This window comes from Lathyrus oleraceus, chromosome 5 (assembly GCF_024323335.1).
Source record: "Lathyrus oleraceus cultivar Zhongwan6 chromosome 5, CAAS_Psat_ZW6_1.0, whole genome shotgun sequence".
Classification (NCBI taxonomy): Eukaryota; Viridiplantae; Streptophyta; class Magnoliopsida; order Fabales; family Fabaceae; genus Lathyrus; species Lathyrus oleraceus.
This window is the reverse complement of record NC_066583.1, coordinates 599,889,366-599,902,845: the sequence shown is the minus strand read 5'-3', so window position 1 is coordinate 599,902,845 and position 13,480 is coordinate 599,889,366. Positions and strand designations below refer to the sequence as shown.

General features: G+C 34.0%; 2 protein-coding genes across 2 annotated transcripts; one reads left to right on the top strand and one right to left on the bottom strand.

Moving 5' to 3' along the window:
* Positions 1-2,142: 2,142 nt before the first annotated feature.
* Positions 2,143-7,113, bottom strand: LOC127086866 (NDR1/HIN1-like protein 6). Its single transcript, XM_051027682.1, has 2 exons — positions 6,624-7,113; positions 2,143-6,391 (listed from the first exon to the last, which is right to left on the bottom strand). Exon 2 carries the CDS (start codon positions 3,646-3,648, stop codon positions 2,968-2,970), a length of 681 nt encoding a protein of 226 aa, XP_050883639.1. The 5' UTR covers positions 3,649-6,391; positions 6,624-7,113; the 3' UTR covers positions 2,143-2,967.
* A 4,563-nt stretch (positions 7,114-11,676) lies between these two features.
* On the top strand, positions 11,677-12,467 carry LOC127083414 (protein EPIDERMAL PATTERNING FACTOR 1). Its single transcript, XM_051023725.1, has 2 exons — positions 11,677-11,947; positions 12,032-12,467. Exons 1-2 carry the CDS (start codon positions 11,851-11,853, stop codon positions 12,241-12,243), a joined length of 309 nt encoding a protein of 102 aa, XP_050879682.1. The 5' UTR covers positions 11,677-11,850; the 3' UTR covers positions 12,244-12,467.
* The last annotated feature ends 1,013 nt before the right edge of the window (positions 12,468-13,480 follow it).

Sequence of the window (13,480 nt, the reverse complement as noted above, 5' to 3'; positions counted from 1 at the left end):
TCAAAAGAACTTCGAGGTTATAGAAGACAACTTTATGGACAAATTTTTTGAACGATTCGTGGTCAATGACCGTTACATCACTGATAAGGGAAACCTTATCCTCATCAAAAGCTCTTTCTAGAGTTGTTTTATGACTTGTGACAATCTCTACCGCCATCTCGACTTCAACCAACTTGTTCTTCATAGACTCTTGGCTCTCTTTGAGAAAAAACTTCTCTTTTTCACTTTCCAAATCCGACTTGACCATATTTAATCCTTCATCAGTTGTATTCAAGTTTTCATTGGCCATCTTCAATCCTTCAAGTTATCATTCGTTATGTTCAGCTTCACCACCAAAGAATCTCTAGATCGAGAGGCCGCCTCCATCTCTTTTTCCAAAGCTTTATCTCTAAACCAAATTTTTCTCCTCCTTGGTTCAACACTCTTGGTCTATGATGAGCATGGAGCTGGTTAAGATCATCACCTTGGCCAAATAATAACATATTCAACAAAGGATTTTTGGCGTCCCGAGGGTCTTAAGTTAGGGATCAATTATAAGAGCTTATATGGAGAAGTGAGAAGGGGTATAGTAAAACCCGACATGAACTTCCCTTCTTCATATACCTCTAGAGCTGAATTTTTCCTTTTTTTTGGGAGGCACGAGTGAAGGAAACAACAAGGGAAGTAATCAGTGAATGAGACATTGTTATATCAACCACTGCAACCAAATGCCTTCTAACCTCCTATACTATAAGAGCATCATGATTAGTTTTTGCAAGAGAGTCCTTGGAAAGAGTTTGGACATGAGAATTCTTGTAGGCTTTAATTTTTTTCCGTAGTAGCCATGCCATGTATAGAAAAATAAAGAAGTTAATAATCTAAAGATAAACTTAAAGCACAAAGCAAAGAAGATCGTCAAACACTCCCAGTAAAACCTTTGTATCATCCCAATTTGTGGTAAAACCAGAGGTTGTGTCCATATACTGACACTTAAACCTTTTTTTTCCCTTTAGAATTACAATCAAAGAAAGACATCTGGTTGAAGTCTCCAACAAAAACTTGGATGATAGAGAGACATCTCCCTATGGTATAAAAGTCTGACGTCTTAAAATAAAGGTTTGTTTTTGTGGGATAAAAAATGTTTTGATTCCAACATCAAGGGAACTTATAGGTTCACAAACCGCGTGGCCAACCTTATCCTTGAAGTCACATGTATTCAAGTGAGCCTCGAGAGTAAGAGGATAAACAACAACAAGGAACCTTCTATGTAGGAAACTTAAAAGTTTTTATAGACTCGATAAAGACTTCAAACATCTTAGGGGACTAATTAGAGTGGATTAGGTCATATGGGGATGAAGAACTTTCCCAAGAATTGAGAAAATACTAAAGAAGACTTTCAAAAATGCTTTTCTTCCCAAGTATTGATAAACTCATTGGAAAACTATAATAAATGCCAACAATTAAGGTGCAATGGTGAGAGCGCCACCGCCAAATAACGAAGAATTTTCTGTTAGAAGGTAGTAAAATGGAGAAAGAAACCCATTTCCCCGAAGACAACGTCAAACATCGAGAAGAAATGGTGATGAAACTCTTGAAAAATTATATCACCAAAAGTTGGGATGTTAACTTTCCAACTTATTTAACCACCTTGTATTTTTCCAATTTTGTCGAATTAGAGTACACCAAAGGAGTATCCAAGTAAACTTCATTTACCCAAGAATGCAAATGGTGTTTCTCTTGATCGATTATAGGATCATAAGGATAATCAATGGCATGAACCATTTTAGCTAATCACACATAAAGAATAGTGATATTCGAGAAAGGTAATCATCCTACTTGCTCACCACTTGACTTTGTATGAGAAGAAAAATTGACATAATTACTGTTACACAAAAAAATCAAACAATAACAACCATCATAAAACCTTAATCAAACAAAGAAAGGGGGAAATAGAAATATGGGAAGTTCATGCTACCCCACAAAACTATTTGATATGATGTCCAATGAAATGCAAAAGAGTAGTGGATGAATAGAAGTTACCAACAAGGAACTTAGAGAAGGTTGAAGGTAGAATAATAACACTTCATAGATAAGAAAGCAATAACACTCTAAACATGAGAAAGAACTACATGAATAATAAAAGGGTGAAAGGGGAGAAACACATAGCATTCAAGTATTTATACATATATTTTCCTCTAAAAATCAGTCAGAAAGGCAAATATCCAACTGTTCAAAGGCAATATAATTGTAAGATCATGTAACCTCATCATATAAAAAGAGGTAGTATAACATCAAATGAAGATATACACTCTTAAAAACCTAAAATACTCCCTTCTACGTCATTCAATTACTTATTTGGGGTCAGAGTATTTGCAGGTTCCATCTCCGACGCCAATCAAAGCATCAGCAAACAACTAGCTGTTAGAACTTGCTATCTCACCAAGATAATCAAATCTGATAATAAAGTTTATTCAAGTCCAAACTAGATCACATCTCATCAAGATAACCAAATTTTATACCAGTTTTTTCACGTCTACAACGATCATATATAATTTTAAATACATATAAATAATCGATACAATTTTTAAATTTTCTTATACAATATTTTGTAAAATTTAATTTTAATTTTTTCTAATATATTTTAATGTTCGCTTTAAACCACATAACATATTAAGTCGGTCTTGATTATAGTAAGAATAATTAATTTAAAACTATTTTAATGAATATTTGGAGTCACCCTAGTTTGAGGTATTTAAGGTGGATCTGTAATTATTTTTACAAACATCAATTACTCATGCACTATTTAAGGTGGATACTTAATTCTTTGGATTCATTGCAAACTCATTAGATATCTTCCATGCAGAACTTTTTATCATTCACTAAGTCTAAGGTTTCTCATTAGCCAAAAATATGAGTTCTATGAATTAAAAAATTTAGACTTCTTCGAAAGAAAATATATATACAAATTTAGAAAAGAGAAACATCTCTTCACATACGGATATCATAACTGAAATCTTTCTTCAAAATGTTAGGCTTTTTGTTCTGTTTCAACTGATCTATAACCAATGAACAATTCACATCAACAACAACTTTCCTAAGATGAATTATTTCATCAATCACAATCCTAACAGGAACCTTCACCATTATTAACAAAGGAATATTTCCTAAATTTTGATCTAGCAACAGTTTATTTTGCATTGTAGGATCAAAATCACTATCTCCCTTCAATGTCACATTAAAATTTGTTATTTCTTTCTCTTTTTGCAAGAAAGGTTGAAATTGCCCCACAGAAATTATGGTTCCGGAATACGATATACTAACTTCATTTTCTAAATAATCCAAACCAATGCCTGCATTTGGATTCACTGCTTTCATAACAACATTAATGTCAGTGTGTAGCTTATTGTTGTTTTGTAGATCGAAACCTATTACATCAAGATTTTCAACGTTGTAGGTAGGTATGTGTGGTTGAAGAAAATAATAGAAGGCTATAATAATTGCCACTATGATGAAAATTATTAGACAGATGCAGCAAATACAGCATCGACAACAACTTAGGCAGAAACAACAACACCTTAGGAATCCACAACCTGAGCCTTCGAGGGGATGGTGTCTTCTATGATCATGTAATGCTTCGTAACTGTTGGGAGTATAATAATTAGATTTCATGGTAAATATGATGAAGGTGATTGTTCATTGGGTGATTAACATTGATTAATCCTTTTGAAATTTTACATTTATTTCTATGTTAGTTAGTTTGTTTGTTTTAAGACTTGTATTGGGTAAGGATTTTGTTATGTATGTATGGACAAGGTTTTACCATAAACATGTTTTGTGGTTTCTAAATCTCTGTCTCCTTAAATTTAGGCACTTGTTAATTTTGGTAGAGTTTGATGGCTGATGTTTTGAAATTATGATATGCTTAATTTATCGCCTAAAATGCAAGAGGTTTATCCGAAGAAAAAATACATTATAAAAAATATTCTTCCCTTAATATTTTGATATATTTGAATAATTAGGAGGTGAAATGAGTAAAACTATTTTTTTTAAAACATGACCTGCTCAATAGCTTAAAGATTAATCATGTGTAATAATAATATGATAAAAATACAAAACTTATTGATAGTTTGACTACTATCACGCCGTGAAAAATATAGAGTCGTCATCAGATTTTATTTATTTCAAAGTAAAGGAAAAATATCGATAAAACTCTAAAAGAATGGTTATCGCAGCCAAAAGCGAATTCGGGAGTCGGTTATGCAAGAGGAAGGTATTAGCAACTCTCACATTCGTTGTACTCAACGGAAACCATATGGGTGTTGATATCTGAAGGTTAATTGCGATTGGTTTAAGGGAAAAAAATAAGTTATAAATTAGTGTGTTCGCCAAGATCTTACAATCTCGTACCTACGTATTCTTATAGTGCAATAAGAAAATTAGAACTCTGTAGTTTCGAGTAGAAAATGAGTGTGTGTTGGTTGTTTTTAGTAGACAGTGTTAACGTTCGCATTCTAGCAGTTAACGTTGCTTGGATGCTCGTGCATGAGAGACTTAAGCATTTGTTTGTTTGCGGTAGAAAGAACGTGCTTGAGTCGCATTCTAGCAGTTAAACGTTATTTGTATGCTCGCGCATGAGAGACTTAAGCGTTCATCATACAGTGATAGAACGGGAGAAACATGTCATTTGTGAAAAGGTTTTGCATGCCATAAGGCGGAAAGTTGAATTTGATGAGCTTTTGTTGATTTTAGAGTAGGAGACAAGTATCAGACCACAAGTTAAGTACGACCTACAACCTAAATACTTGGGAGTTGAGAGGAGAGTTGCATCCTAACCTCTCTTTTTCATCCTGAAAGTTTTTGTTTATGAAATTTGTTTGGCGAGTTTAATCGTTGGTACTTAGGGGATACAAGCATCTAACCACCGACTAAGTACCCGACAATCAAATACTCGGGAGTTGAGAGGACAATGGCATCCTAACCATTCTTTTTCACTCTCAAAGCACTAGATTGAACTCATTTTATTGTTAAGTATTTTGAATGGAACTAAAGTATCGAAAGACAAGCTAGATACGACAGACAACCCAAGTACTTGAAAATATTATGCACAAGTACATATACCTCATTTTTTCTCTTCGAGTTTATTGTGAAAATGTTTTGAAAATGACCGGACGTTGGACCACTTATTTGGAATTTTTTACTTGTGAAAGGTGTGAATGGAATGAGAATGAGATAGAAGTGTGAGAATAGAATGGAATGAAGTGGATCAGATACTTGATGTTGGATCAAGCACTCGCGTTGCTTTCAAGTAAACTTGATTTTGAAAAGCACTTGGTGTTTAATCAAGTGTGTTTAATTCTTATGAAAATTTATTTTTATCGGTTTGATTTTATCTTGTTAGTTAACATGCAAAGAAAGCAGTAAAGAAATGTAAATCCTACACTATTATTTGTTCATGGGAATGAGGGACATTTTACCCACAATGGAGGAATGAATGATACACCATACATGAAGTGGGAAGAGATTCATACAAGCATACTATGGCATCATGCCAAAAAGTCAATCAAGTGTCAATGATAAGCTCAAGAATATTCACAACCATGCAACATGCGAAAGAAATGAATGCAACAAGAATGCAAATTAGAAACTAGGTTTAAAATTGATCATGATCAAAATAAACAAAAAGATCTACATGGAATCATCATGGTCAAAGGGTTTTTTTTTATCAAAAGGGTGGATTAGAATCTAATATGAACCATATTTCATAGGATTAATGAAGCTAAAATCAATTAACCTAATTAATCATTTTATTTTCAAAGTATTTCAAAGTAATTACAAAATACAATTAAACCTAGTTGAGTTTTAATTACTAAACCAATTTTATTTTCAAGCAAAAGGAAATGATCTTTTTATTTTTTAAAAGCATAAAACATGCTAATAATGTATCAAGCAAAAAAAAGCATAAGATATAAACAAAATATTGAAAGAAGAAAAGGAAAAATAATGAGAAAATGAGGAGGGGTATGAAGTTGAACTATAGGTGTGAGAAGTGTTTTGGTTGGATAGGGCGCTGAGCAGGCTCGAGTTTTTGTGTTTCATGCTCAACAGGGGTATATAACCCGAATTGGGTGCAAAGAACAAATTGCAGTGGGCTAGGCACTGAGGCCCATTGCTGTCGTGATCCATGTTGGCAAGGTGGGTGTATTGTTAAAAATAGGTGCCAAAATGAATTGCAGTGGGCCTAGGGTTGAATGAAGCCCAAGTGCAACACAAATGAGAGAGAGCAGAGTTTAAGTTCAACTTCATAACACGTTAAGACTAAAAATACCTCACCTGAAAACCTTGGCCTGAGCACCCTTCTTCGCCGCACCGGAAACCGCATTTGGCGGCGGCAGATGGCCAAACAAAACACTTCCTACATCAATGTCTTTGTTTCAGTGAGCTATACCTGAATCTGTTGTCAATTTCTTCCAATTCATGCTAAATCATCCTAACCGAGTCATAATCATAAGAACCCTAACTCCTTAAATTCTGAAATTAAACCCTAAATTAATGGAACCAAAGCCTAATCTATTGGGGGGTTTGATTCCCTACGCCTTGAACTACATGGTGATGTCAAGGACGAAGCGAAATGGAGAATGGAGTACCTATCTTCGAGGCGACGTTCTGTCTCGGTGGAGATCGAATTCAACGTAATTGAAGATGAAGACGAAGACGAGCTCTCATATAAACTTCAATTCTCCCTCCTTCTTGCGTTCAATTCTTCCTTTTTCTTTTTCTCTTTTACTTCCTGCTGCTTCTAAATTCTTGTTGAATTGTGCGCGTGTGAGATTGTTTCTCTTAGTCTTGTGTGTGAGTGGTGATGTGAGAGAGATTCTGAAAGTGAATGAGAGAAAGATTGCAAAGTGATTTTAATGATGAGTGAAAGATGATTCAAGAGGAGCAATGATTGGAATCAGGATTGATTATATATGGATTCAGAGGGATTGTCATAGTTAACCATGTTAGATTGAGTTAGTGGAAATCAATTATGTGATGACACTGTTAGTTCTAGGGGTTATGGAAAATTAGTTATTGAGATAAATTTAGTTAAAACCGCAGTTAGTTGTATGCATTATTACGGGAGAGAATCTGTATTATGCATTATTACTGCTTATTATATTTATTATACTCGAGCAAGATGAATGGTAATATGAATAACTAAATTACTATACTAATGTGTTTTATCGTGTTTCGACGAGCTAACCAACGAGGACATTTAGCGAATTAATATGGCGGATAAAGCTGATCACCATGGAAGATTTATAAATTGTAGGTGTGGTATCATTAATATAAAGGATAAATCGAGTTAGTATGAAAAATGCTAAATAACAATGAGTCATCAACAATAGAGAAAAACTTATCAAACAGCGTTATGAGCATTAAAGTATTAGCTTGCGAAACTAATGTCAAAGGCACGATTTTTATCAAACAATGTCTCTGACAATACAAGAGGCTTGAAATATATTAGTTTATGCTTTAAATAAGTATTTACGTTGTAAGGAGAGTGAATGACTCATTAAGAATTTACTTTAGGTAAGGAGTCTCGCTCCTTTCACCTGTGAGGGAGGGAGACACCCCCTCCTTTCTAACTCTTAAAATTATACAGGACGGTTGTCGGAAAATATTATATCCTATCAAAGAACTTGAATTTTCAATAAGAGGACATTAGATATTATGATTTAAAAGAAACCAATATGTCACACGAATTGAACAAATCGGTCAAGTAAATAAGAACCTCTGACCGAGTTATTTTAATTGAAACCTCTGATCGGATCAATGTCCAAGTAAATAATAACCTCTGGAAAATCGAGCAAGTAAATAAGAACCTTTAATCGGGTTATGTTAATTTAAACCTCTGATTGAATCAAATTCCAAGTAAATAAAAACTCCTGACAAATCGGTCAAGTAAATAAGAACCTTTGACCGGGTTATGTTAATCGAAACCCTTGACCGGATAAAAAGTCCAAGTAAATAAGAACTTCTGGAAAATCGGTCAAGTAAATAAGAACCTCTAGCCTCTGGCCTGGTCAAGTTAACATACCTCTAACCTTAAACGAAAATCCCAAACTAATATACCTCTAGCATCTCGGCTAAAGTTAATATACCTCTAGCATCTCGGCTAAAGTTAATATACCTCTAGCATCTCAACTAAGTTAATATACCTCTAGCATCTCGATTAAGTTAACATACATATAGTTTGATCAAGTTAACATACCTCTGACCTTAAACAAAAACCCTAGTTAATGTACCTCTGGCCTTAAGCGGTTCAGATAAACTTATCATTGGCCAAACACCAGAATCCGCTATGATTCACCCATGGTTGGCCGATCTGTGTTAAAAATAATAAGACCCATCAAATAGTAAGGCTCGACTCACTAGGGCTTTGAATCTATACGGTACAAACCTCATCTAAAATTAATCTAAGATCCATTTGGGGCTAGCCATTCTATTTAATTTCCAGTTGAACTAATAGTTTGTTATAAAAAAGATAAAGCACATTAGGGTTGCATAGCAATTCTAAAAAGACTAACATGGTTACAACTAAACAATCTCATGAGGGCTCGAATATTATTGTCAAAGGATTTGGAAAATATCCAAACATTACAAAATGCATCTATAAAGGATGACTAACGATAAAACGATTATGAATTAATGCTCTGATGAGAACGATCACCGATTTTAATCACACCAAAGATTCACGGGCATTGGACCCCAACTCACTTGGGTCAAGTAATCAATGAAGCAAGATATACTCGGAGTTTTCCGACCTATAAACGTCTGAGTCTTACAGGATTTTGTTACTACTAATATTACCCACATGGGTTATCACAATTCTAATAACAAGGACAAGCCTTGCCTTAGTTAAAACGGGACATCAACTGGACGGGATCCCACTAGGACTCTCCAACTTCTCTATGTCTAGAATCTACCGAGTTATACGATGCCAATAGGTCGAGATCCCACTAGGGATCTCCGAGTTCTCTATGTCTAGAACCTATCGAGTTCTAAGAGGCCAACAGGTCGCGATCCCACTAGGGCTCTCTGACTTCTCTATGTCTAAAATCTACCAAGTTTTATGACGCCAACAGGTCGACATCCCACCGGGGCTCTCCGACTTTTCTATGTCTATAACCCACCAAGTTCTACGACATCGACTGGTCGAGATTCCATTGGGGATCTCCAACTTCTCTATGTCTAGAACCTATTGAGTTCTACAATATCAACATGTTTAGATCTCACTTGGACCCTCTGACTTATCTATGTCTAGAACCTATCGAGTTCTATGACGCCAATATGTCGAGATCCCATTGGGGCTCTCATACTTATCTATGTCTTGAACCTACCAGGTTCTACGATGCCAACGGGTCGAGATCCCACATGGGCTCTCTGATGGTTCTACATCGCAAATCCACCAGGGGTCTCCAGCTCCTTCATCAAAATCGTAAATATTCCCAAATATACGTCACGAATTGATCCATCCTCAAAACCACAAACTTAAAGGGAGTTTACTCTATTAAAATACGTTTATGACAAGTTTATATGATCTGGGACAAAATCAAAACACTTCACTCCAACATGCCTCGTGCTTTGGGGGATTATGTTCATCCCATGATTTTTATGAGGCGAGACAATGAGTTTTGTGCACATCTCAGACTCAATTCCTCGGGCTCTAAAAAGACCGACCAAGTCAGAGCCGTTAAGATGTCCCTGGAAGAATCATTGGTTGAATTCATTACATAATGGTTTAGGATGGAATCAATTACGAATTGTTAATGGTTACTAAATCCTATTAAAAATCAGGCCTCTTCAGTATCCATAGGGGGCAAAGCTTGTAATATAAATAGATCCTTGAAACCAAACAAAAAGAGGGGGGATTTGATCGATGAATAAAATAAGCAGGAAGGAAGATGAAAAACCTTGAATCACCAAGAATGATGGCTATTCATCCCTCCCATAAATCTAAAACACCAAAATCCTTTAACTATTGTGATCCCACCTGACTAGCTTCAGGGGGATTAACCAAATGATTTTTTTAGCAAGAATAAGTATCAATCATAGTGTAAACTAAAGGGTGGAAATCCTAGAATCATATTCTTGGTGTTTTGCAGCATTTTAAGTTTATCGAATGGATTTAGGAAACACTTTAAACTCCTTGAGTTTTTGTGATTATTATATTGAGAATTAGAGAGATTAAGAAACACTCGGGGTAAAAAATAGGGCTTAGTTTGTGAACTCTGAAGGCTATTTCTTTGTAACTCATAGCGTAATCTCTTGTAACAATTTTGAAGTATAGTGAATCATAGAGTTACTATATCCCTCACATCTAGACATTTAACTTATTTCTTCTCTTGATACTCCCCAAACTCTCCACAAGAAAAACAAGACAAATATTTTAAACAACAACAACATCATAACTCATAAAATGACTGGTGAAAAATATTTCATGTACGTACCTTCCCTTGAAAAGATTCGTGAAAAATGAAGATAAAGAAATGAGTTTCTTTTTTCATCTTGCAAGGATTTGTGACGCATTTCCTTGATTCATACTAGTCGGAGAAGTTATGCTGAAGTTTTGTATATATATTATGGAGTTTTGAGAGATTGACATTAGGCGAGAGAAGTTTGTGTTTCACTTTGAGCGCAGCGTGTTCGGAAGTAACTTAAGTAAATTTATATAGGTAAAATATTTCATCACGGCTGATAAGAGGAATCGTGATGAATTGTCTTGATATTTAACTACGGTTGTTAATATGAAGTTTGGTAAAAAATATGTTTAATTTTTATTTTAAAATAGAAATGAAAAGAACACACCCTTTTTGTAATAAAAGAAAAATAAAGTTGTCGGTGATTGGATTCGAAGCGTGACACTCTTTCATATATCACAAAGGTTGTTTAGTTGAACCGTGAGAATATGTAATTTAAAAAAAATTAAAATGCACCTATATTATTTCAATTGAATAAGTGGTCGAAGTAAGAAATTGTCACGAAACATTAATATATACAATAATACATCTATAACACCAATGAAAACAAAAGTAATCTTGAAAAAGGATGAGTAAACTTTTCTTTAAAGAATAAAAATGAAGGGATCAGAAACTAATTTTTAAAAAAGGTTGAAATATTTAATTGTTTGCGTTGAATTCAAGAAATGTTAAATATATTAGAAAGGTGGCGATATACTCAATAGCTTAAGGTTTTGAGAAAAAGGATAGTGTCCTGACTTGACTTGTTAGGTTGTGGATGAATGTTTACTTATTTAACATTTTAAGGATGTTTTCTTTTTATCAAGTGTTAAAAAAGTATGCCTAGGTATCGAAAGCCTATGTACAAAAATGTTACCTAGGCCTATAAATATGAGGGATGAGAAGGTATTGATGGCAGTCACATTTCAAACTCTCGGTTGCTCAATTTATTATGTGAACTGAATAGCACATTAAATTGTAAAAATTGTAATAGCACACAAAATGTAAGTGCAAAATTGTTGCTGCATTTATGCTACCTAACATATACTTGTGCTTGACCAAGCAAGCAAGCAATCACGTAAAAGAAACACTTTTAACTCTCTCGTTTTAAATTCTTACTGTTTTTTCTTCTTTCCTTCAAACAACAAAAGCTTAAACAATCTTGTGATCTAAGTGTCTGTAATCCTCATTCGCACCCTCTTTCATGTGACAACCCCTTATCACACTCTCCTTTTGCCTGTGAACTGATTCAATTCAATGCTTTCTTTCCTACCTATATATATTTTTGGTTTCTTCACAATATTCACCATGTACCAAAAACAACATCTCATAAAACAACACTTTGAATCCGCAAGCAAAATTATTCATAATGAAGAGGTCATTGGTCTATGCTGTTGCATTTTTCCTTCTTTTACTTTATGTTCCAATCATCACCTCTTCAAGGCACATAAGCCACTCAAATTCACGTAAGTCTCCAATTTTTTTTTTTAATGTGTCAAATGTTTGTGTTGATTTTCATGTTTGTGTTACTTTTCATGATAATTTAATAGGACATGGACATTCATATCATGAAGTGGCAAATATGCGGCGGCCGATGGAAGTAGCCGGATCACGGTTACCCGATTGTTCGCATGCATGCGGATCGTGTTCGCCGTGCAAATTGGTGATGGTGAGCTTAGTTTGTGCATCACTTGCAGAGGCTGAATCATGTCCAATGGCTTACAAATGCATGTGTCATAACAAGTCCTATCCTGTTCCATAGGATGAATTTTTAGTAAATTTCAAGTTTCAATTTCTAATACGTTGTATAGTGCCCATTTTCCTTGTTTTTTTTTCTGAGTTACTTTTTTTCTTTCTTTAGTTTATCTTTGTTGTTCAATATGGTAGAAATGGTTTCCTAGCAATGAAAATGGTTTTTGGTACTATGAAAATTAATGTTTGAGATTATGAATATCCATTGCAATATTGCATTGCATTTTCTTTAGTGAATTCAATGCTTGCGTTATATAGACTGGGCTTCTTGGGCCGTAAACTTAAAAAATAAATGGGCTATTATTGGCATCCTCAATTTTTGAAATTTCATCTAGCACCCATTAACTGCACCCCACACCCCCTTAGTCTTATTTGAATTAATATTTTGTTCTTTAATTAAAATATAAATAAGTAAAACTATCAAATTTTATTACTTTTTACAAATTTTATAAAAAAATTGATAAAATTGATATGTTGAAATTCTAAAATCCAAACATAAAAATTCAATAATCCAAATATAAGTATTTTTAAATTTTTGTTTGAAACATATGGTTTATATTTGTTTTGGTTCAGGACAATGTAAATAGTAAAAACAAACTTTTAGTTGGCCGAAACTATCCAAACATCAAGAATTGAGTAAAAGTTTTACATATAAGTATTCAAGTATAAATTACATCACATTCATCTCACTTTAATTTAAATTAATTCACACAGAATCAAATCAATCTGAGTCAATTTTGACCACCATTGAACCAAACATATATTAAGTCTATCAAGTCAAAGTTTAGAAAGAGAGTTCACATTCATCTAAGGGCCAACTATCAAGCATAACTCGTGTTTATATTTCTCAATATGATTTTTAATTGCAAATTTGGGAAATACCTAGACTCCTTGCATTTCAAACAACTTTCCCACTTTTCACTTCCTATTGGTAGCATCTACAAAATCGGAACTATTGGAGTTTTGATCACTATAAACTTGAGTACTTGCACAAAGATATTTTTAGGACTTTGAATAGTTCCTTTTATTAGTTCTTATTGTTCTTCAGGTAAAAGGGAAAACCTTCACTTTCTTGTAGGTGCTTATATTGTGTTTAATACACTTTAAGTGATTGTAAAACTTCATGCATATTTTTATAGTCTAGGTCAACGAAAAAGAAAGTCGTGTTCTTTCTACAAGTAATTTATAACTAAGTTTGAGATATCTACCTCAACCAAGACTCGTACAAAGTAACCAAAAGAACAATT